General features: G+C 36.1%; 1 protein-coding gene across 16 annotated transcripts in view; it reads left to right on the plus strand.

Annotated features, from left to right (window-relative positions):
- LOC145270654 (RIMS-binding protein 2-like) overlaps positions 1-25,962 on the plus strand; it is a 1,565,000-nt gene that overhangs the window by 203,912 nt on the left and 1,335,126 nt on the right. The window contains exon 1 of one of the 16 annotated variants that reach the window (XM_080126284.1): positions 6,410-6,533. The exons of 14 other annotated variants lie outside the window; for them this stretch is intronic. In XM_080126284.1, coding sequence (XP_079982410.1) covers positions 6,519-6,533 — 15 coding nt within the window. In that variant the 5' untranslated portion in view covers positions 6,410-6,518. Of the gene's footprint in view, positions 1-6,409; positions 6,534-9,546; positions 9,908-25,962 lie in introns of those variants that run through there. One more of the 16 variants, XM_080126280.1, reaches the window with a different exon arrangement.

Here is a 25,962-nt window from a genome sequence, read left to right on the forward strand (position 1 = left end):
GTTCCGACACTTCAAAGTTTTCAGATTTCTCATTTAAATTTTAAACGTACACATAATTTTGTTTTTCATTTCTCACTGCTATGGTGTTTTTTTTTTGTTTTTTTTTAATTTGGTTTCGATTTTGAACACTGTTCAGGGACTTTTCATGTTTTGGTAACTCTGGGATGAGTTTTCAGTCATGCCAGGCTGCAGCAAGTCTTACCACAGGCTGGTCGTTGTCAATCGCTTTAACTTGCATAAATGTTATTTTCGAGGGCAGATTGCACAGATGACTTTTGAAACCAGCAAGTGACATGCAGAGCTTCCCACAAGCAGTACAGTTGACAAGTCAACTATTTGGGAATGGTTCTGAATCGATTTCGTCTTTACGGACCAATCATTTGAAAGTTGCATACTGAAAATTTGCCTCGAAGAGACCGTCCCTTCATAAATTTTTTTTTTTTTTTTACATTTTCACCCCAAACACGTTGCCACTTTGATGTAGGGGGCTACTATCGGGGACATAATTCCAGGGACACTATTTAGGGAGTTTGGCAGCAATATGCCTGTTGAACTTCTGCATGTCAGTACAGTCAGGGAGCAGGAACCTGGAAGGGAATTCCAAAGTCTAGCAGTTCTACTGAAGAAACTATTAGAGTAGAAGGCTTTCTTGCATCTATGGATCTCTACTGTGAATGGGTGGGACTTTGCTGCTTGTCGGGAGTATTTACATTGAGGTGGTACAAGGGCTTGTAGTTCGCTGGAGCATCTATCATCAAAATATTTGTAAAACAGGCAGAGGGATGCAACATTTTGTCGATAGAACAGAGGCTGAAGCCCTGTACCAATTAAGTTGGCGACTCTCTTTAAACCCTGTCCAGAAGTGAGAGACAAGCAGCGGATGCACCAGACCAAATGTGACAACAATACTCCATACCTGAGTGAATGGTGGCCTTGTAGAGGTGCAGGATACTCTCAGGTTTAAGTAGCTTTCTAGCACGGTAGAGAGAGCCCATGCCAGATCTTTCTTGGCCTTCGGGTTCTGGCAGATACTGCAATCAAAGACCATATGTGGGGGGGGGGGCAACCCCACATATATGACCATTGCTCTTGTATCAATCAGTTTTGGTCAATGTAGGGGAAACCCTTCATACAAATTGTCACTATCTAGCTCCCCTACTCCCCGGATATGACTTAAAACTTTATCCGATGGTGAAGCCTCACCTTGCGGGCTTTGGGGAGTGTGGAGCCACCCTTTAATTGGCATTGCTCCCAGGTCCACTCTGACCCGGAGTGGTAGTACCTGTTAGGGTCCCAACTATGGGTTAAATAGAATCTGACTTAAAAAAAAATATACTCCATTAAAAATCGTTCCTCAAAATAACTAGATTCGGCATTAAATAACCTGAAAAAGGTTTATATGCCGTAAAACAAAAAAACCCAACCAACCTATTCCCCGGGGAGCTGGTCCCCATTTCCCCAATCTTTCCACATTAAAAAACGGCCTTGTGCCCAATTTTCCCAGTGGGGAAGCAAATAAATCCAACCCATGACAGGGCTCCCTTTCCTGTTGCTCTTTATTCCCACTCATCCAATGTTTGGTTGTTATGAGCCAAACTTAATTGAATCTTTACATTTTTCCAATCTTTATTACGCCATAAAACAGCCGTCTAGGCAGGCGTGTTTCATCCGTTCAGACAATGTGTCCTGTCCTATGTCATTATCGAAACGGGTCACTGATAAATCAATAATATGATAGTATGTATACTAGAAACGAAAGGTCTAAAGACGGCTCTTTGCATGTCTTATTTGTATAGCTTTATTTTTAAACAGTTCATAACAAATTAATGTTTTGTGCTATTCATTTGTAATTTTATCATTCTATGTTGTCCTTATATATATATATATATATATTAGTGATAGGACGATTCCAATATTTTTTCCTTATTCTGATACAATTACCGATTCCGTACTAAATTTCCGATTCTTCATAAATCTCTAAATATTTAACTAAAAAATTATTTTCCCCGATTTCTGTAAAAGAAAAAAAAAATGTTAAATATGCAGACATTTTTCCAAACGTCAAAATACACTTTTGCGGGATCATCTATAGATTTTAGCTTTACTGGTATTTTAAAATCAATAAAATATTTATTATTTTATCATTATTGCCAGGAATGGAAGATTCTACCTTAAACAAAATCAAAAAAAAAAAGACAATTACAAAGAATCGTTTTGGCATCGGAAAATAGGCATCAGTTTTTCCGATTCTGATACCCCCAAATATGTTGATTTTTTTTTTTTTTTTTTTCCGATTAATCGTCTCAACACTAATATATACATATATGAGAATAATGGAAATAGTATTCCGACGAAATAGAGAAATACACAAACCGAGTTATGTGTTCATCAACGTTTCGTCTTTATTTCGAGACTTCTTCTGGATGAATGAGATTAAAAAACAAAAACTTATCCTGCCTTGACAGTCCAAAATAGACTTCGTAGCCTCGTAGAGGATGTCCTTTTCTCTTCCCTGCAACCTCTATCTCACAGAAGAGATGTTGCGAATTTGTCTCTGCTTTATCGTTATTTTCATGGCAAGTGCTCGACTGAGCTTCACTCTATCGCCCTCCTCTCACCAAACTTTCACAAGAAACACGTCTAGCTGAAAATACTATCAATAGTCCCCCCCACATACACACTCTTTATCTGTGCCTAAACCTAAACGTAGATTCCATGAGCAAAGCTTCTTTCTTAGAACTGCACGCCTATGGAATTGTCTTCTGTTTTCCTGCTTTCCGGCTGACTACAATATGGCTGTCTTCAAGTACAATGTAAACAAAGGTAGGCTCTCTCTACCGTGCTAGAAAACTACTGACACCTGAAAGTATCCTGTACCTCTATAAGGCCACCATTCGCCCATGTATGGAGTATTGTTGTCACATTTGGGCTGGTGCATTTGCTACTAGTCTCTCGATCCTACACAAGGTTAAAAAAAAGAGTCGCCAATCTGATAGGCCCTGAACTGGCATCTAAGCTTCAGCCTCTGTGACATTGACGAAACATTGCATCCCTCTGCCTGTTCTACAAGTATTTTAATTGTGAATGCTCTGACGAACTGCAGACACTTGTGCCCTCACGACGTAGACACCCTTGACAAACTCGACAGGCAGCTAAATCCCACCCCCACACAGTAGAGATCCCTAGATGTAAAAGATCTTTCTACTCCAGCAGTTTCTTCCCCAGAACCGCTAGACTCTGGAATTCCATTCCAAGTTCATGCTTCCCCAACTGTACTGACATGCAGAAATTCAAGTGTAACGTGAACCGACATCTTGCTGCCCAAATCCCAACATAGTGCCCCAGTAGTTGCTGCCCCTGATAGTAGCCCCCTACACCAAAGTGGCAATGCGCCTTGTTTGGGATGAAAATGTAAAAAAAAAAAAAAAAAAAGTTTTTGATTAGCCGTTCCACTTAAGTTAACAAATTTACCGAATTTCCATTACTAACGATTACTATATTGTTCAATTGACTACTGTACACTCTCAACCCTTATCCTCGAGTAGTCTCTTGGCCTTGATAAGTGGTGATGCCTATGTAGAAATAAACAACAAATATTTGAAACTTTTCTTGTGAAAAGTGTAACGCTGTTTCATTTCAGCAACGGAAAAAAAGAGGTCGGATAATCACAAAATAAATCTATATAAATATAAAGCTGAACGTCTCTGTGTGTGTCTGGTCACGAATAGGCTCCTATATGGTTGACTATTATAGAAAACTGATCACATATAATGATAGAGATGTATCGAGACACAGGAATGGGTATGTTTGATCTGGCATAATGATGATTCATTAAAATTGTGGGGGTCTGCGTACGCGCCTGGCCCACAAAGGATGGAAATAAAAAATTTGAAAATTAATAAAAAAAAAAATGTTTACAAGTGTTTTTGATATAGATGTACATAATAATACTTTGATAAGTATGTTTTAACTTAAATAGGGATGGTATAATAAAATTGTGGGGCCTGCGTCCGCGCCTGGCCTCCATAGAATGAAAATAGGCACAAACTTAAAGACTTTTCATATCAATCTGCGTAAGTATACTTTGATAATTATGGTTCAGTTTAAAGAAATATGGTCTAATAAAATTATGGGGTGTTCGTTCGCACCTACCCTCCTTAGAATGGAAATATGTCACAAAATTTAACAAGGTTTTTTAATATAGATCCACAAAATATTGTGATAAATGTTTCAGTGTGAACAGATATGGTACAATAAATTATGGGGTTTATCTATTTTATTTTTACTTTCATCATATTTTGCTTTGGTTTTTATATCCCCAAATTCGAAGCTATCTCTTTACAACCCTTCCTTTTCATAACCTATCATACTTTCATAAATCAGAGTCCATTTTCTGTAGGCTGTGTTTGAACCCAGTCAACGACGGGTACTTTTGCTAGTATATAAATAAATAAAATTAACAACGCAACCTTCCTCCCCTTTTTTGAATTTCCAAACGTCTTTTCCCGTTGATGATATGGAACAGTGTCGCAATTTTCGCAAGAAAATTTCAAATATTTGTACTGGTATTTTTGTTTTCTTAATCTCATTCATCCATAGGAAGTCTCGAAATAAAGACGAAACATTAATGAATACACAACTGGGTTTGCATTTTTTTTATCGCTCTCTCTCTCTCTCTCTCATATATTGTTGGGTCGTGGAACAACAGTGAAAATAATAACAGTAAAGTCGAGGTTCGGTTAAGGAACATGTGTATTAACAATAATGTACAAAGATAGGAAAGCGTGTATATCTGCTGGGCACTCGGCTAGCAGTTGAAGTGCAGTCGCATCTCTCTCATCGGTGTTGGAATTACTAGCGCTATTTATAGTGCTAATCGGTGTAAATTCCTCTGTTCAAGGAAGGCCGGTATAACATATATATATAAAAAAAATTTAATGGAAAAAAAGTGAAAAGAAAAGTAATTTGAATCCAAATTTTTTCACTTTTCAATACGAGCAATCTAAAGAGAAAGATATTTTGACGGGTGAGAACTTGGTTATTAATAACTAGAGATTGAAACATTGTCATGCCAGTGTAGCAAAGTCTGTGTCTGTTTGCAGTTATTGGGTAAGAATAAAACGGATTAACGAAACTAAACAATTTTCATCATTTGACCTCTCAACCCCCCCCCTCCTCCCACTACCACTGCAGGTTTTTATTTTTATTTATTTATTTTTTTGTTTAACGTGGGTGTTTGAAATTCAGGTCAATCATTTACAACTTATGATTAATCCACTTTCTGACCCCCCCCCCCTAATCTACCCTCGGATATCACCGTAAATCCCAATTCATCATTATCCCCCCCCACCACCCAGACCCAACTCATTCATCGCGTACACGTCTTCTCAAATCTAAGCTGCGTTTTTTTTTGTTTTTTTTTTTTGTTTAATTTTTTTTTTATTCATTTATGTATTACTTACGTTTATATTAACGCAATCAGTTGATTGAAAAGAGGTTTCTGTTTTCGTTGGATTTTTTTTTTATTATTATTTTTGTGCTGGAAAGAGTTGCAACCGAAACAATTATTTTACTTTTTGGTGATTGAATTACAATTGTCGTACCGGATCCCCAATTTCTTTGGATTTATTATTATTATTATTAATAATTTTTCATCGTCATCATTTTTAACTGGATTTGAATTTATTTTAATTTGCTTTACGGATTTGGATTTTTATTTTTTCATTCATGCATATATTGTTTTTAAAATGTAATCATCCACTGACACGTGTTTTGTTGTCTACGACTCCTCAGAGTGGCTGAATATATATAACTTTCTTGAAGTTTTACATTTGGATTTTACCGTCACTGGATTTTTTATCTTCCACCAGGCTATCCATTCATGTGTAATCACCTTTTTCGTCACCATATTCCCTCTGCTTCACTTTTTTTGTTTTCAAGTAAGATCTTTGACTTACTTGTTGTTTCATCAAATACTTCTGCATGCAAAATCCGATCCCGCATTTTGCTAATTCCTACCCTCTGATGAGAAGGAGAGTATTTCTTCGAAACTCCGCGGATTAAGGACTATCCATTTATCTAGTGTTTCCTTTTCAGATTAAATATGTTTTTAACTCATTTCAAAGTGTTTTTTAACATATTTTATTAACTGTTAGTTCATTATATATATATATATATATATATATATATATATATATATATATATTAGTGACTGTTTCAAGGCAGGGGCTTATGTAAAAAAAAAAAAAAAAAAGCGTCAAAAATATTGTAACGGTGGGACACAGGCCTATATAATAAATTCCTCTGAAAAGGGCACTTTTAAAACAGGAGTATAAGGGGTAGGTGCTCGGACACACACCTAGCACCACCACCCCTCTGCACGTCCATATATATATATCACTTAACAACAACAACAACAACAACAAATTCATCTGTCTTTTCATGGGAATATCACGGATTTGTTCCCCATTTTCCTGGAAGGATCTGTAATACAAAAACAAAAACAAAAAAAAGGCATAATGCCACAAAAAAACGTAAGGAACTACTGTAATTAACACATTTATAAAGGCATCCTGTTTATCCCACTTGTTTAACAAGATGTTTGTTTACATTATATTTAAATTTTTGCATGTTACTACAGGCAGTGAAATTAAGAGCAGGGAGGGAATTCCAAATTTGTAGTTCGATGAAAGAAACTAACCCTGATAATACATTGGTCTGTTCTAGTCAAATTACGTTTGAAATAGACAATTTGAAGGCGTTAAACATATTTTACCATGTTCGTAGGTAAATCCATGTTGACCCCTCCCCTCTAAAATTCGAAAGTGACTTCCGGTAAAAACTACTCTTTATACTATTAAAAAAATATTTTTTCTTCCATAAAGTAAATCTTATTGTCAGTTAAATAGCGTTTTTAAATCAAACGCATCTGTTACGCCTTTACTTGGATAAAATTTCTACGATTTTTTAATTTCAAGAACAAGGATTCTGTTTCCTCAGTAAAAAAAAAAAAAAGAAATAGAAAAAAATGTCGGCTAAATATATATTTTTTTCATTTCAATAAAATGAAAGCCCCTTTTTGAAAATGTTTGGTTAAAACGGTACTGTTTTATTAGACCGTACAGCATAATTTGGGAACAATTAATTTAAAAATGAGTAAAGTCGAAATTTTTATTTATTTATTTTTATTTTTTTTTTGCCTTAGTGACATCAGGTTAGTCGCCATTTTGCCAACAGGGAATTCTAATTTTTAAAAATGCCTGTGAAAGACGCGATATACGAGCACGAAATGTATTAGAGTATTGTTATACGAGGTGTGTTCGTCTAAAGTTAAATTCTGCAAAAACTCAAAAATGTGTGATATTAATGTTTACAAAACCGGCCTCATGATTGGCGTTTCAGGCTGCGATCATTATCATATCGTATGAATCCGACGATTCTATTGTTGGCATTGGTTTCCCCGATATTTTTCTAGTCCAAACTTTTTCTAGAAAGATATTGGCGATTACGGGAGGGACAACGTGAAGCCAACATCCTAAGCGGAAGTGATAATTTTTTGTGGAACGAACTGGATTCGAACCTGAGATATCCAGGTCGTCAGTCCGTGTCGTTAGCCGCTAGACCACCACTACCACCACCTCCCACAAACTAGAGTTTTTTTTTCTTTAGTCTATTATTGCAAAAAAAACAAAAAACAAAAAAAAATAAAAAATAAAACTGACCTTCAGTAAAATCCCAATATGAATCGACCAACCACATGGACGTTTTTAGCGCAACCAATAACGAGTAGGGTCACCTGGTGTTTTCCATCCCATTTTACAACCTGGTTACGGACTTTGGGCCCCGTATTAAATTATTTTTCTAATGGACATCTAATATATAAAACTCACTATGTCTGCCTGTTTGTCTGTCTGTCTGCATATTTTCAAACTCTATCTCCTCCGAAACTAAAAGTCACAGAGCAGAGCAGCGCTAGGGACTCACAACCTTAAATGATTGGATTTTTTACATACCATTCTTTTATGGGTCTTTAGTCGATTAAAATAGTTTTTAAGGGGTCAAAAGAACCCTTATCCCCGAGTGGCCATTGGGCCTTGATAAGTGGTGAACTCCATGTAAAAAAAAAAAAAGAATTGGAAAAAAAATCGTTATACATTTTGTACATTCATCTTTATTTTCAATCAGTCCATATGCGTGTCACGTTGGTACAGTAGTAACGTCACCAGCTTTGAATACTACAGTTTTGATTTCGGTTTCGATTCTAGCTGATGGCACCCAAATACTTTTTTTTTTTTTTTTTTTTGTTAAATCACGACTCTATAATAATATGTACGAAATCTGGTCAAATTAAAATATCATTTAAGCGTATTTTATGACCCGGCAAAAGAAACCCCCACCCCTGCTACTATATTAAATAATTTAATACAATTGAATTTACAGTGTGAACATAGGATACTCACTACATCACCATTCTCAGGTTATGAAATAAAAAATTGAAAAAAAAAATCTAATCCTAAAATTTTTTTTTAATTTTAATATAAAAATAAATATTTTTATTTGTCCATAATTAGAATTCTCGCCAACAGCCCGAAATAGTGTTAGATCTGCTAAATCGATATTGTATTATGCATAACCAGTTAAGTAGAAAATTTTTTCAATATGTGTTTTACATAATAAAAAGGCAATTCCAACGTTTATCATCAATTACATATTTTATCCAAACCAATATTTTATTTCGGTAGATTATTTATTTAGATTAGAAAAGCAACAGGTATGATTATCCAATGATATCGGTCCGTTTCATATAAGTATGGATTTTTGCAAATGGCTGCCACAGAAGAATGTCTCTATAGTTATATAAATATTTCACATCATTTAAAAGTTACATTTTTTTGTTGTTGATTATTAAAGATATTTTTTTTAATTCCATTTTTTTTTCCTGTGAAGATTATTAGTACTAAAATCTCGCTTTTTTTTTCTAAATTCAAGTTATAATAAATAATAAAACAAATTATAATAAAAATAGTTAATCTTACTAAAGCAATGACTCCCAGCAAAAAGAAAGAATTTGCAACATTTTATTAAAGTGAAACAATATATCGCCACACAAAAAAAAAAAAATTGTATTTTTCTTTTTTTATAAAAAGTGAAATCGAGTACTAAAGATAAGACAGTTTAGATTAGATTCTTGTAATCAAGAAAAAGAAGCATGTTTTCAACACCCGTAGAAGGTCGCAGGTTGCTGCGATCGAAACGTTGTGCTAATAACACCCAAGATGAGAATAATAGTCCGATTAATCAACATGATACAAACATCCACATCTCATCTAAAAAATTCAGAATTGCAAAATCTATTTAATCTGACTATAAATAGGCCCCCTCCTTCATCTACACACACACACACACACATATATATATATATATATATATGCACTTAACTCTAACCTTAACCCTAACCCCTCCTCCGTCCACACACACACACACACACACACATATATGCACTTGGATCAAACAAACAAAAAAAAACAAATTCGCCTGCCTCTGCAGTGACCTGGAAGTAAAACCGAGGTTGCCCGGCCCTCAAACCATTTTTGAAATATTTGTAATTCATTGAGAAAAAAAAATAAATAAATAAAAAAAAACGCATAAAATTCCAATGCTTCTTTCTGGAGCGATGGAATGGCATCGTTCCTACCTGGAACCAATAACGGAATATAGTGAGGAGGAGGATGACGATGAAGATGGGGATGCTGCTGCCGATTATTTTTCCCATGTCGACACTGGAGATGACATATCGGAAATAGAGGAAGATCAATGTAACTGGAGCCACGTTTCAGAAGTGGATCCAACGGCGGATTTGATGATATGGGAAACGTTACGCTCTGAAAGCTCTTCATCATTGTCGGAGGTAAGAAAAGTATGACTGAGTAAAATGAGGTAGATAATGGGGGAGGGATTAATAATGGCCTGTTGGGTTTGTGTTTACATGGTTCGTAGAAACTTGAAAAGTCCTTAAATTTTGACTTTTGCCTCGAATTTTGACTTTTGCCTCGAATTTTGACTTTTGCCTCAAATTTTGACTTTTGCCACAAATTTTGACTTTTGCCTTTTGCCTTAAAGTTTGCCTTTTGCCTTAAAGTTTGACTTTTGCCTTAAAGTTTGACTTTTGCCTTAAATTTTGACTTTTGCCTCAAATTTTGACTTTTGCCTCAAATTTTGACTTTTGCCTAATTTCTACATGGTGGTCGCTAGAAAAGCGGGAAATTTGAAAGTCAGCTTAGATCATGAATAAAATGTGCGATTGTTATTTTTATTGGTTCTTTTGTTGTCGAGCTTGGTTTTCTAGGTTAAGACGACGCAGTAAAGTGCACGGACGACATTTTGAGTATCTATGAGTATAATATAACATTTGTCTTTGAAAAACTTTGCAAAAATTATTCCTTGTAAAAGTAAATCGTTGTTTGACAAATTTCCCACTTTTCTAGCGACCATTATTAGTACTTTGAAAATTCCTTAAAAATTTCTTGTGGGGCCTTGAAAATTGCAATCGTTATATCCAGTAAAAAATTTGCGTCTAATCTATCTATATATGTATAAAAGTGAAAGAATCCGTCCGTCCGTGTACATTTCTACAGACTCGAAATTTGATATACAAGGTAATAAGAAATTTTACATAAAGGAATTCAGAGATAGGGCAAGCTTTTTAATTGGTTTGGGTCGAAAATCTGAGCTATACCTCCAAATACCTGGGCAACGCCAGGCACCCATGCTAGTTATAATATAAAAGCGAAAATATGTGTTAGCGTGTGAGTTTTTTTTTTGTGTGTATGTCCGGCAAAGGCTTTTGGAGGGAGGCTGCTCCAGGGGAGGGGTCCCACTTCTTAGAACTAGATTATAATATCTACGATTTACAAAACAAGATCGCGTCTATCTTTTATTTGAGTGACTTTTACACGCTATCTTCACAGTATTTCGTGGTCTCCATCGTGTTTGTTTGGCTTTTCCATATAAAAAATCAAAACTGAATCCATAGCAAATACGCACGCGTGCTGGGAGGTCCAGAAATGCAATCAGCTTTGATCAATGCGGACAAAACCCGTCATATCAGACAATTGCTGTTCAGTTGGACACTCTCCTCTCTATGGGGAGCTGGTTTTCCCCAACATCTTGGAAACGGGCTTGCAGCCAAAGTTAAGTGCATGATTGCATTCCCCTGTGGCGTGATGTTTGACCTCATTAAATTCACGCACCTGTCACGCAACTTTTTAATCGTTTAATTTCAACCATTCTCAATTCCCTGCCCTCACAGCGTTGCGGTAAGTTATAAGCCTATTCGCCTCAAAGCGTCAGATTCGAGCCTACCTACCTACCAAAACTTTTTTTTCTTCTTGTACACCTACAAACACCCGGACAACGCCAGGCATTCCCACCAGTTAAAAATAAAATCGAAATAAATACTATGAAATTGTTAGCACAGGGTTCAATGGAGGAAGAGGTGGCTGGTTACTTTTAATGCATCCAAAACCAAGCTCCTATCTTTACATCATCAACGCTCTGACCCCCATCTGCCAGCAATTGAAATGAATGGCTCTCATCTAGGAGAAGCCCCATGTTTTGACAAGCTTCTGGGTTTGTCCTTTACTCCTGATCTGAAATGGAACACGTACATCAAGTCTGTTGCCAAGGTCGCTGGAAAGATGGTTGGATCCTTCTACCGTCCCAGAAGATATCTCACTACTGATGCAATTCTCTATCTATATAAAAGCAAAGTACGTCCAAGGATGGAATACTGCTGCCATATCTGGGCAAGAGCTGCTAAAAACAGCCTATTATACATTGACAGAGTACAAAATAGACTTCGTGGCTTAGTGGGGGGATGCCCTTTTCTCTTCCCTGCAACCTCTCTCCCATAAAAGAGACGTTGCGAGCCTATCTTTATTTTATCGTTATTTCCATGGCAAGTGCTCGTCTGAGCTCCAATCTCTAGTCCCCCCTCCCTCGCAAATCTTTTACGAAAAACACCCGTCTAGCTGAAACCACTGTCAAAAATTTTCCCCACTCTTTATCTGTGCCGAAATCAAAACGTAGATTCCATGGACAAAGCTTCTTTCTTAGAACTGCACGCCTGTGGAACTCTGTTCCGTCTGCTTGGTTCCCACCTGACTACAACCTGGATGTCTTCAAGTCCAATGTAAACAAATTCCTGATGAACCGCCCCCTTAAGTAGACATTTTTTATTAAACCCCCACACTAATGTACTGTACATGCAATAACCCTTATCCCTGAGTGGCTTCCGGGCCTTGATAAGTGGTGATCACCTTGAAAAAAAAAAAAAAAAAAAAAAATTAAGTATTAATAAAAGTACCATTAAAAATATTGGAAATAAAATTGAAAAACATTGTTCTGAAATTGTGGATACAAGAGTTATGTCCCTTTATTAAAAAGATTAGGAATGGAGTTTGTGTTTGAAAAAAAAAAACAAGTGTTTTTAGTCTCGTCTTTGGTGGTTTACTTTACTGCCAAATTGTACTTTCAAATCGCTTTTCACAAAAAAAAAAAAAACAAACAAACAAAAACAATATTTCTTACTCTTATGGCTTGTCATCCCAACTGATCTTCAAAGTGCATGGTTCAACAAGTGAACGAGGGGTTTGTTTACTTGCCTCCCGAAGATGACCGACACGAGGTCGGTTTTTTAATATGGAGGAAATCCAGCTCCCCAAAAAGAGGCACGCTGGATAGGAACAAAAATAAAAAATTGTCTCAGTAACGGAGGATTCCTCCTCCACGGACTGAGGACAGAAAAGGTCAAGTGTGGCATCAGAACGGATACTACACTGTGATCTTGCTCCGAATGAGGGGTTTATTTATGTTCGTGCGTCAGTTGCTAGCTAACTTCCGTCACGTTTTGGTTTCATGATTAAGAAATTTATTTATTGCATAAAAACAAACAAACAAACAAACAAAAAAAAACATTCTGGAGATAGAGTTAAAAAGAAAGTGATCCCCCACTTTTTGAAAAAGTAATTTCTTCATATCATGTAAACTACTTATCTGCCCCAAATTTAAATGTGATATTCGTTTTCATCACCACCGAAAACCTATAAAAGTCGTCATTTTAAAGTTTTTTTTTGGGGTGGGGGGGAATTGGAAAGAAACTTGACATTGACCACAAAAGCAAGGAAAAAAAAAGAAAAAAGACCTATTTAAAAAAAATTTTTTTTTTAATTATTACTATCATCATCATCATCATCATTAGCAGTAGTAGTAGTAGTAGTAGTAGTAGTAGTTCGAAAGCAAAAAAGTAAATTATTCCAAACTGTTTTTACAAAATGAATTCAAAGTTAGCCACGAATGAAATGTTAAAAGTAAAAACAAAAATGTCTACATTTTTGTTTTTACTTTCGGAGGTTGTTTTGATTTTAGTCTATTTGAAATTTATGGAACACTAGCAGGGCGCCCGGCGTTGCCCAGTCATAAAATATACTTAAATATGCATTTTTGATTTATGCAAATTTTTTTTTTTTTTTAATTACATTTTCACCCCAAACAAGGCACATTGCCACTTTAATGTAGGGGGCTACTATCAGGGGAAACATCTACTGGGGTACTATGTAGGGATTAGGGCAGCGAGATGTTGGTTCACGTTGCACTTGAACTTATGCATGTCAGTACAGTTGGGGAAGCAGTGACCTGGAATGGAATTCCAAAGTCTAGCAGTTCTGGGGAAGAAACTACTGGAGTAGAAAGATCTTTTACATCTAGGGATCTCTACAGTGTGGGGGTGGGATTTTGCAGCTTGTCGGTTCTGTCGAGGGTGTTTACGTCGTGGGGGCACAAGTGCTTGCAGTTCTTCAGAGCATTCACCATTATAATACTTGTAGAACAGGCAGAGGGATGCAACGTTTCGACGATGGGACAGAGGCTGAAGTTTTGATGCCAGTTTAGGGCCTATCAGATTTGCGACTCTCTTTTGAACCCTGTCAAGGAGCGAGAGACTAGTAGCCGATGCACCGGCCCAAATATGACAGCAATACTCCATACATGGGCGAATGGTGGGCTTATAGAGGTACAGGATACTTTCGGGTGTTAGTAGTTGTCTAGCACGGTAGAGAGAGCCCACCTTTCTTGCAGCGGCCCTGGCAATGCCTTCAATGTAATTGTTCCAACTCATGTTTCCTGTGAACGTTAGGCCAAGGAGCTTGAAAGACGTACTCTCAGCTAAAGAGTTGTTGGCCATTGCTATAGGTGGTAGAGAAGGTTTCTTGTAATTATTGAATGAAACCAGTTTTGTCTTGGTGGCATTGAACGTTACCATCCATTTTTGTCCCCATTCCACTACTGATTTGAGGTCATCCTCTAGTGTTTCTGCCATTACTTTAGATATATGTTCATTTGTTTTCCTGTCGTGCCTGCTATAGAGTGTGGTGTCATCAGCATATATACCCATCTCAGAGGCAATTTTGTCGGGGAGGTCATTTATGAATATCAGGAACAGCAGAGGACCAAGGATAGATACCTGGGGCACCCCCGCATTTATATTATATTGTTTAGACGTACAACCGTCGAGGACAACCTGGATTTTTCTCTTATCTAAGAAGGATTTAATTATGCTAAGTATTCTACCAGTGATACCGTAAGATCTAATCTTCCTGAGGAGACCCTCATGCCATACCCTGTCAAAAGCCTTAGATATATCTAGAGCTACCGCTCTGCCCTCTCCCGCTTTGTCCAGTGAATGGTATATGCGTTCAGAGATTACAGTGAGGATGTCTGCCGTGGAACGGGCTTGTCTAAATCCATATTGATGGTCGGTCAGAAGTTTAGCATCATGTATTTCGTATTTAGAGCGAATTCTCTATTGATTACTATACTAGCAGTTCAATCCGGCTTTGCTCGGGCCCTATGTACTGTTCATAACTTTATGTGCATATGTATATATATATATATATATATATATATATATCTTAAAAAGTTTGACTCCTGTCCAGGTGACCTACATCTAAAATTTCAAGTGTTTAGACCCAAAATTAGCGAAGGAGTTTGTCAAAATGAAGGACTCCATCCCTGCAACCTCTCTCCCACAGAAGAGACATTGCGAACCTGTCTCTGTTCTTTCGTTATTTCCATGGCAAGTGCTCGTCTGAGCTCCATTCTCTGGCCGCCCCCTCCCCCACTCGGCAATCTTTCACGAACAATACCCAACTAGCTGAAACCACTGTCCATAATTTTCCCTACTCTTTATCCGTGCCTAAATCAAAACGTAGATTCCATGAACAGAGCCTGTGGAACTCTTTACAGCTTGCCTGTCCTCCCCCCCCCCCGACTTCAACTTGGATGTCTTCAAGTCCAACACAAATTCCTGATGAACCGCCCCCTTAAGTAATGACACTTTATCAAATCTCCATTACTAACGATTACTATGATACTATCCCATTGATTACTGCACACGCAATAACCCTTATCCCCGAGTGGCTACTGGGCCTTGATAAGTGGTGACCACTATGTAAAATAAAAATATTAAAAAAAGGATTGAAACAATAACAGTTAAGCTAAAAAGTAAGAACTTGGTAGTCAGATTTTCTAACAAAAGAAAGAAAAAAAAGACCTTTTCTTTTTTTTTTTAATTTTATTTTTTTTGATCATTAGTAGCAGCAGTAGTTCGAAAGCCAAAACTAAATTATTCAAAACTGTTTTTACAAATGAATTTAAAGTCAGCTACGAATGGAATGTGTGAAACTAAAACAAAAATGTAGACATTTTTGTTTTTACTTTTGGAGATTGTTTTGATTTATGTCTGTTGGAAATTTTTGTAACACTAGCAGGGCGCCCGGCGTTGCCCAATCTGAACATATGCTTAAATCTGAAATTTGGATTTATGCAGATATTATTATACAGCCAATTCACTGTTGATTATTATATTGTACCCAATATATAGTAGTGATTAAAAAAATAACTTGGGTTCCAAGTGATTTAAAAAATAACTTGGGTTCCAAGTGATTTAAGAAATGACTTGGGTTCCAAGTGATTTAAAAAATGACCTGGGTTCCAAGTGATTTAAAAAATGACTTGGGTTCCAAGTGATTTAAGAAATGACTTGGGTTCCAAGTGATTTAAAAAATGACCTGGGTTCCAAGTGATTTAAAAAATGACTTGGGTTCCAAGTGATTTAAAAAAATGACATGGGTTCCAAGTGATTTAAAAAAATGACATGGGTTCCAAGTGATTTAAAAAAATGACATGGGTTCCAAGTGATTTAAAAAAATGACATGGGTTCCAAGTGATTTAAAAAAATGACATGGGTTCCAAGTGATTTAAAAAAATGACATGGGTTCCAAGTGATTTAAAAAAATGACATGGGTTCAAAGTGATTTAAAAAATAACTTGGGTTCCAAGTGATTTAAAAAATAACTTGGGTTCCAAGTGATTTCAAAAATAACTTTGGTTCCAAGTGATTTAAAAAATGACTTTGGTTCCAAGTGATTTCAAAAATGACTTGGGTTCCAAGTGATTTCAAAAATGACTTGGGTTCCAAGTGATTTAAAAAATGACTTGGGTTCCAAGTGATTTAAGAAATAACTTGGGTTCCAAGTGATTTAAAAAATGACTTGGGTTCCAAGTTATTTAAAAAAAATGACATGGGTTCCAAGTGATTTAAAAAAATGACATGGGTTCCAAGTGATTTAAAAAAATGACATGGGTTCCAAGTGATTTAAAAAAATGACATGGGTTCCAAGTGATTTAAAAAAATGACATGGGTTCCAAGTGATTTAAAAAAATGACATGGGTTCCAAGTGATTTAAAAAAATGACATGGGTTCCAAGTGATTTAAAAAAATGACTTGGGTTTCAAGTGATTTCAAAAAATGACTTGGGTTTCAAGTGATTTCAAAAAATGACTTGGGTTCCAAGTGATTTCAAAAAATGACATGGGTTCCAAGTGATTTCAAAAAATGACATGGGTTCCAAGTGATTTCAAAAAATGACATGGGTTCCAAGTGATTTCAAAAAATGACATGGGTTCCAAGTGATTTCAAAAAATGACATGGCTTCCAAGTGATTTAAAAAATGACTTGGGTTCCAAGTGATTTAAAAAATGACTTGGGTTCCAAGTGATTTCAAAATAGACTTGGGTTCCAAGTGATTTCAAAAAATGACATGGGTTCCAAGTGATTTCAAAAAATGACTTGGGTTCCAAGTGATTTCAAAAAATGACTTGGGTTCCAAGTGATTTTAAAATAGACTTGGGTTCCAAGTGATTTCAAAATAGACTTGAGTTCCAAGTGATTTCAAAATAGACTTGGGTTCCAAGTGATTTCAAAAATGACTTGGGTTCCAAGTGATTTCAAAAATGACTTGGGTTCCAAGTGATTTCAAAAATGACTTGGGTTCCAAGTGATTTCAAAAATGACTTGGGTTCCAAGTGATTTCAAAAATGACTTGGGTTCCAAGTGATTTCAAAAATGACTTGGGTTCCAAGTGATTTCAAAAATGACTTGGGTTCCAAGTTATTTCAAAAATGACTTGGGTTCCAAGTTATTTCAAAAATGACTTGGGTTCCAAGTGATTACTAAAATGACTTTGGTTCCAAGTGATTTCAAAAATGACTTGGGTTCCAAGTGATTTCAAAAATGACTTTGGTTCCAAGTGATTTCAAAAATGACTTTGGTTCCAAGTGATTTCAAAAATGACTTTGGTTCCAAGTGATTTCAAAAATGACTTTGGTTCCAAGTGATTTCAAAAATGACTTTGGTTCCAAGTGATTTCAAAAATGACTTTGGTTCCAAGTGATTTCAAAAATGACTTTGGTTCCAAGTGATTTCAAAAATGACTTTGGTTCCAAGTGATTTCAAAAATGACTTTGGTTCCAAGTGATTTCAAAAATGACTTTGGTTCCAAGTGATTTCAAAAATGACTTTGGTTCCAAGTGATTTCAAAAATGACTTTGGTTCCAAGTGATTTCAAAAAATAGACTTGGGTTCCAAGTGATTTCAAAAAATAGACTTGGGTTCCAAGTGATTTCAAAAAATAGACTTGGGTTCCAAGTGATTTCAAAAAATAGACTTGGGTTCCAAGTGATTTCAAAAAATAGACTTGGGTTCCAAGTGATTTCAAAAAATAGACTTGGGTTCCAAGTGATTTCAAAAAATAGACTTGGCTTCCAAGTGATTTCAAAAAATAGACTTGGGTTCCAAGTGATTTCAAAAAATAGACTTGGGTTCCAAGTGATTTCAAAAAATAAACTTGGGTTCCATTTTATTTCAAAAGCAACAAAAGCCATCTCTTGCAAAGACTCAATCCATTCAGCTACCGTTAACCTCAAGAAATGCTGTGAATTTAAACATTTATTTTTTAAATACTTTTTAACGTCTGTCAGAGTTATCTAATCATTATATGATGATCTGTTCATTTTAATTCAACTGAAAGTGCTCAATCATAAGAAACGAGTTTTTTAAAGGGGCTGACATAATTATTGACTATAATAATAATAATTAAATACCTACAGACACTAGTGTTTCACCCTTTGAGGAATCATCAGTGCAGGGTGTCATGATTGACACCAGTCGATAGATTTGAACCCGTGTATGTGTGTATATATAAATATATATAAATATATATGCACACTTATACAGGGTGACCCCTCCCCCCCCCAAAAAAAAACGGGCCCCAACTCTAATTAGATTACTGTTTTGTCCGAATGAAATGAAACTTTGGTCATAACTAGTTTATTATATTCAAAACATCACATCAAAACACTAGGGTTTTTGGCCTTTTTTTCTTTGTTCTACAGCATATAAAGACATTGTGTTTTATCCTTTCCGGCGTTTTTTTTGGGGGGTCACCCTGTATATACTTTTTTCTTTTTTTTTTTTTTTTTTTATTACATTTTCACCCAAAACGAGGCACATTGCCACTTTGATGTATGGGGCTACTATCAGGGGAGTTGGGCAGCAACTTGAACTTCTGCATATCAGTACAGTTGGAGAAGCAGGGACCCGGAAAGGAATTCCAAAGTCTAGCGGTTCTGGGGAAGAAACTACTGGAGTAGAAGGCTCTCTTAATTCTAGGGATTTCTACTGTGAAGGGGTGGGATTTAGCTGCTTGTCGGGTCTGTCGGGGGTATTTACGTCAAGGGGGTACAAGTGCTTGCAGTTCATCAGAGCATTCACCATTAAAATACTTATAGAACAGGCAGAGGGATGCAACATTTTGTCGATGGGACAGAGACTGAAGCTTAGATTGGCAACTCTCTTTTGAATCTTGTCTAGGAGCGAGAGACTAATAGCAGATGCACCAGCCCAAATATGACAACAATACTTCATACATGGGTGAATGATGGTCTTATAGAGGTACAGGATTCTTTTGGGCGTTAATAGCTTCCTAGCATGGTAGAGAGAACCTACCTTTTTTGCAGCGGTGTTCTAAATGTAATTGTTCCAATTCATGTTTCCTGTTGTCACATAAGGGCTGTCCCCTTTTCATGTAAGTATAAAAATAGAGAGATTTAGTTAAAATGGAAATGAAATAGCAATAGACGAAATTCGAACCTCGTAATTTAGGTTTAGAAATAGATTACGTGTGAGAATTAGAAAATGGAATGTAAAACAGCTTAGAGATAAAATAGTTTCAAGAAAAGAATGTGCACTGTCAATTTTATTATGAAAATTCAATTGAAAGAATGCAGCTACAAGATAATTTAATAAACATGTTTTTAACATATTGGAAATATAGGTTACTGAGTATAGGTTAAAATTCCTTTTGTAAACAAAGGAAAAAGTTTTGGACACGCATGTCCAGAACACGTGAAAGAAGACACATGTTTTAACATGTGTATGACGTCATGGAAAAATGGGAAGTTCTAGATATAGTTAGAAACTAAGGAGAAACTGGGAGAAACTCAGAGGGAGTTTGAGAATGACAGTCGATAGTCTGCAGTTTGGAATTCGAATGCCTAGAAGCGAGACGGTCACTTTGAAACTTAATATGTGAAGCTTTGAATTCTTGACTCAGAAAACCACGGCCGGTCGTGAGAAGAAATAAACCCATCATATGTTTGTATAAACGTCGTCTTTGTGTTGTAATTCTACCGAAAGGTAAAGTGAAAATTGTTATTATATGTCTATATATCTGTGTTATAAAATGTCTTGACATATACATCTCATATCTACAATGTGAACTCTACATCTCATATCTACACTAAGACTGTCTGAAGACTATCTCCTCACTCTAAGAGCTTCCATTACAATTCTAAGAATGAACATTTTTATAAATACGAATCTATTTATAAAACGAACAATCAATCTCTTGTAACATCCCTCTCTCTCAACAATATCTCTTACAACAACATCCCTCTTAATAAAACTCTAAGACTCTCTTTTAATGAAACCCCTATATATAACACTGTGAACGTTAGGCTAAGGTGTTTAAAGGGTGCACTTTCAGATAAAGAGTCATTGGCCATTGTTATCGGTGGTAGATAAGGTTTCTTGTAGTTATTAAAGGAAACCAGTTTAGTCTTGGCAGCATTGAACGTGACCATTTTTTGTTTCCATTCCACTACAGATTGGAGGTCATCCTCTAATGTTTCTGTCATTTCTTTAGATATGTGTTCATTTGTTTTCCTGTCATGTCTGTTATAGAGCGTGGTGTCATTTTTTTTTTTTTTTTTTTACATAGGTATCACCACATTATCAAGGCCAAGAGGCCACTCAAGGATAAGGGTTAAAGAGTGTACAGTAGAAATTGGACATTATAGTAATCATTAGTAATGAAAATTTGGTAAATTTGATAACTTATATGGAACGGCTCATCAAGAACTTATTTACGTTAGACTTGAAGACAACCATATTGTAGTCAGCTGGAAAGCAGGAAAACGGAAGACAATTCCACAGGCGTGCAGTTCTAAGAAAAAAGCTTTGTTCATGGAATCTACGTTTAGGTTTAGGCACAGATAAAGAGTGGGGGGAATTATTGATAGTGTTTACAGCTAGACGAGTGTTTCTTGTGAAAGTTTGGCGAGGGGGAGACCATAGATTGAAGCTCATTCGAACACTTTCCATGAAAATAACGATACATCAGAGACAAACTCGCAACATCTCTTCTGTGAGATAAAGGTTGCAAGGAAGAGAAAAGGACATCTCCTACGAGGCTACGGAGTCTATTTTGAACTCTATCAAGGCAGGCCAAGTCCTTTCTAGCAGCTCCTGCCCAGATGTGGCAACAGTATTCCATCCTTGGACGTACCTGGCTCTTATATAGATAGAGAATAGCATCAGCAGTGAGATATCTACCGGTGTCATCAGCATATATACCCATCTCACAGACAATTTTGTCAGGGAGGTCATTTATGAATATTTGAAATAATAGAAGTCCAAGGATAGACCCCTGAGGTACTCCCTCATTTATATCATATTGTTTAGATATACGACGGTCGAGGACAACCTGGATTTTTCTCTTCTCTAAGAAGGATTTTTTTACTGCTTTTTTGTTTATACTTTTTCTCTTTTAAATATATATTTTTTATTAATAATAATTTTTATTTATAATGTATTTTAATTATATGCGTATATATTGTCTTTATCTCATTGTTTCCTTGCGAGCCATGTGTAATTCTTAAAATTCGACTTGAAAAATTGAAAGCTTAGGCAAGAGAATTCTTAACTTAACAGACGCAAGGATTTTTTTTTCCTATTGAGGTCAGGTGCGAACGAACACCCCATAATTTTATTATACCATATTTCTTCAAACTGAAACATAATTATCAAAGTATACTTACGCAGATAGATATGAAAAGTCTTTATTAAAGTTTGTGCCGATTTCCATTCTATGGAGGCCAGGCGCGAACGCAGACCCCCACAATTTTATTATACCATCCCTATTTAAGTTAAAACATACTTATCAAAGTATTATTATGTACATCTATATCAAAAACACTTCTAAACGTTTTTTTTTTTTTAAATTTTTAATTCTTTTATTTCCATACTTTGTGGACCAGGCGCGTACGCAGACCCCACAATTTTAATGAATCATCATTATGCCAGATCAAACATACCCATTCCTGTGTCTCGATACATCTTCTATCATTATATGTGATCAGTTTTCTATAATAGTCAACCATATAGGAGCCTATTCGTGGCCAGACACACAGACGTTCGGCTTTATATATTATATTATTGTAGAAGTATAAAGCTGCAAAAAAAAAAAAAATTAAGTATCATATATGCATGTGCGCCCTCTACAAAGTCCGGGTAAGGAAGCGAAGTACTACCTACCCTTTCACCTAAAACATGGTTACACACGCTGGTAGTCAAGTCAAGAATTGAAGATATCACAAGCAAGCTAAGTGTACTAAAATGCTTTTTATTTTTACTTTCTTTACCATACATTTCTTTACCATACATTTCTTTACCATACATTTCTTTACCATACATTTCTTTACTTCCAAGACGACTGCCTTTGTCTAATCTGCATGCCAAAAAAAAATATTTTTTTTCTTCAAACCAAACCTTACTCTTAATCTTAATGGAGATCTACTGTTTTGTTTTTTTACTTTCTTTACCAACTGTTGTTTATGTTTTCTCTTTTAAATTTATTTTATCTTTTAATAATGTATTTTAATTATATGCATATATATTGTCTTTATCTTATTGTTTCCCTGCGAGCCGTGTGTAGTTCTTAAAATTCGACTTGAAAAATTGAAAACTTAGGCAAGAGAGAATTCTTAACGGAAGCAAGGTTTTTTTTTTACTTTCTTACCAACTGTTGTTTATGTTTTCTCTTTTAAATTTATTTTATCTTTTAATAATGTATTTTAATTATATGCATATATATTGTCTTTATCTTATTGTTTCCCTGCGAGCCGTGTTTAGTTCTTAAAATTCGACTTGAAAAATTGAAAACTTAGGCAAGAGAGAATTCTTAACGGAAGCAAGGTTTTTTTTTTACTTTCTTACCAACTGTTGTTTATGTTTTCTCTTTTAAATTTATTTTATCTTTTAATAATGTATTTTAATTATATGCATATATATTGTCTTTATCTAATTGTTTCCCTGCGAGCCGTGTGTAGTTCTTAAAATTCGACTTGAAAAATTGAAAACTTAGGCAAGAGAGAATTCTTAACGGAAGCAAGGTTTTTTTTTTACTTTCTTACCAACTGTTGTTTATGTTTTCTCTTTTAAATTTATTTTATCTTTTAATAATGTATTTTAATTATATGCATATATATTGTCTTTATCTAATTGTTTCCCTGCGAGCCGTGTTTAGTTCTTAAAATTCGACTTGAAAAATTGAAAACTTAGGCAAGAGAGAATTCTTAACGGAAGCAAGGTTTTTTTTTTCTACTGTAGAAGACAGAAGAACTTTATCTAAGTAGTATACTTAATATCTGCAATTACCATATGCTTGCTTGTATTAATAAAGTGACCTCCATGATATCCATACCAAACCACTGAACATAGCTTATAATTTAACTTTCACTATATTTGTAACTGAAATATACAGTATCTTAGCTGTGATACTAGGGCTATTTTTCTGAGTAGATGCAATGCTGTTTGCCTGACCTTAATGACTGCCTATAAATACAGAATACAAATTCCGAATCACCATGAACTAGTTGTTCCTCCTATAACTGGAAAAAAAAAACACCTAACAGCTAACTACGAAATCCCAATATACATTTTACCTCCAAGACGACTGCCTTTGTCTAATCTGCATGCAAAAAAAAAAATTTTTTTTTTGTTTTTTCTTCAAACCAAACCTTACTCTAAATCTTAATGGAGATCTACTATTATTTATGAGTAAATAACCCGTCTCTTGAACACTAACAATTTGCTCCTTCGCACCAAGCTGCCACTAAATTCCTACATTGCACACGTATTGTAGTGGAATCCTTAACTTCCAGCCCTTAACCCTCCCATGCTAACTGCTTAATAGTCATCACTAAACATCTATACAATTCTACCTCTTAGACATGCATTAGAGTTCATTCCTATCCAGTTAGGTATTTGACAGCCAAAGTATGTACTCAGAAGCAAAGCGATCTGCATTAAATAACTATGTCTCCTCCTAGATAGTTTTGCAACGATTAATATGAAACTGAACCGATAATCCTTATGCTAAATGTCCCATGACTCTTACTTGAAAGCTGAAATTATCTTCCCTCAATGATAGAAACACACTTTATACCTACAACTTTATTCGCATCTACTGAAAACCTGTCCATATATCTATTTACCTAATTATACATGACTCGAAACTTAATGTTTTATCCGTACTATATTGCACTCACATCTCAACCCTCCTGTCATCTAAAATATAGTTTGGGCACAACTCGTAGTTCAATTCTTAACACCTACTCATACTGTAACTCAAACCACATTATCTCCTTTCTAACAAGCCTTCTTACAATCTTAGTTGCTTACTCTGCATGAGCTCCACTCACCCCCTTTATTCAGTAACAATGAAATAGCAATGTCCCTAAATCACTTTGAGGAGTGTAACTATTCAGCAGATATATAACCTCTACAAACTAACCCAGTCACATTAACTAACCATGCGGAGTCGCAGAAATACCTGGATTAGAACCCAGGCATGGAGCAAAGCCTCTCAGTGCTGACGGACCCAGTAGATCTTCCCAGATCATCCGTCTAGGAGAAGGAAAACTCTGAAACTAAACCAAAGGGGAGAGAGGCCTCTTCAGTCTTGGATGACAACCTTCCTAGAGCTGGTGACTCAAACAAATTCACCGGTTTGCAAACCTAAATTGCTTAAGGAGTAGATAGGCTCTGTCTATCGCCGGCTTCCATACTCCTTCTTTGCCTATTAGTCAGGCGCAGAGACACTATCACAGTGATTCGACAGAAACACCCAGTGGTAGATCTTGTTTCTTGTCTAGGGCAACGAACGCCATTTTTCCCACTCCCGACACACCCCACCCCTTAAACTGGGCACTTGGGAGTGCTTGAGTACCATATATGCCTGAGCAATTAGATTGGATTGACCTTCTTCTGATGGGTTGAGGGTACCGGATTGACAGTTCCTGGCTGCTGTTTCTGACTAGTAGTACAGGAGCGCTAACTCTTTGATAGCGCTTAGAGTGGCTGCTCCATCAACAGCAGTATAATATTGGGGTGTTTGTAGTGCCATGTCGCGCATGGAAAGGGACCCTGCACTCCTCCCCGATGGGCTTTCCTGAGGCCACAATCCTAATTGAAGAAAGGTCAGCTGATGGTCTACTTGTGATGCATGTCTGATGCTCTGCATAACCTCTTGTTCAGCTCCCCCTTACCTAAACTAAAACTCTTTAAAAATATGACGACAGTACAATAAAAAAAATAAGCTTAAACCAGGCTTAGGGTCAAACAAATCCAACTTGCCTCCTCCCTTTAGGCTTGTATTCACGAACATCCATGGGCTTAGAACTAATTTAGCTGATGTTGAAGTATTTCTCCTAAAAAATACCCCGAATATCTTAGCACTAAGTGAGACTAACCTACACTCCTCCATCCCCTCTAACTACTTTAACATGCCTGGATATCTCCCACTCTGCCGTAAGGACTCTAACAGACACATGCACGGACTTGGAGTTTACATTTGTAATACCCTTCCCTTGACTAGAGAAACAAACCTAGAATTGGATGATCAAGCCTTTATGTGCTTTAGACTAAACATGCAACACAACATTAGCTACTTTTATTTTCTCTACCGCTCTCCTTCAACCCAGGACTGCACCATAATAAACAAAGTCTCTGACAGCATAGACACAGCACTCTCCCTCGACACTAGCGCACAAGTACATGTATTTGGTGACTTTAATCCATCACAAAAACTGGCTTGGATTCTCTACTTACACAGATGCAGCGGGCAGCACAACTCATAGCTTCTCTATATCTCACTCCCTATCACAAATGGTGATGTTTCCAACCCGTTACCCTTACCAGGAAGAACACGCATTACTTCTAGATCT

Source organism: Euprymna scolopes, chromosome 46 (genome assembly GCF_053919585.1).
Source record: "Euprymna scolopes isolate OS-2025 chromosome 46, ASM5391958v1, whole genome shotgun sequence".
Taxonomy (NCBI): Eukaryota; Metazoa; Mollusca; class Cephalopoda; order Sepiida; family Sepiolidae; genus Euprymna; species Euprymna scolopes.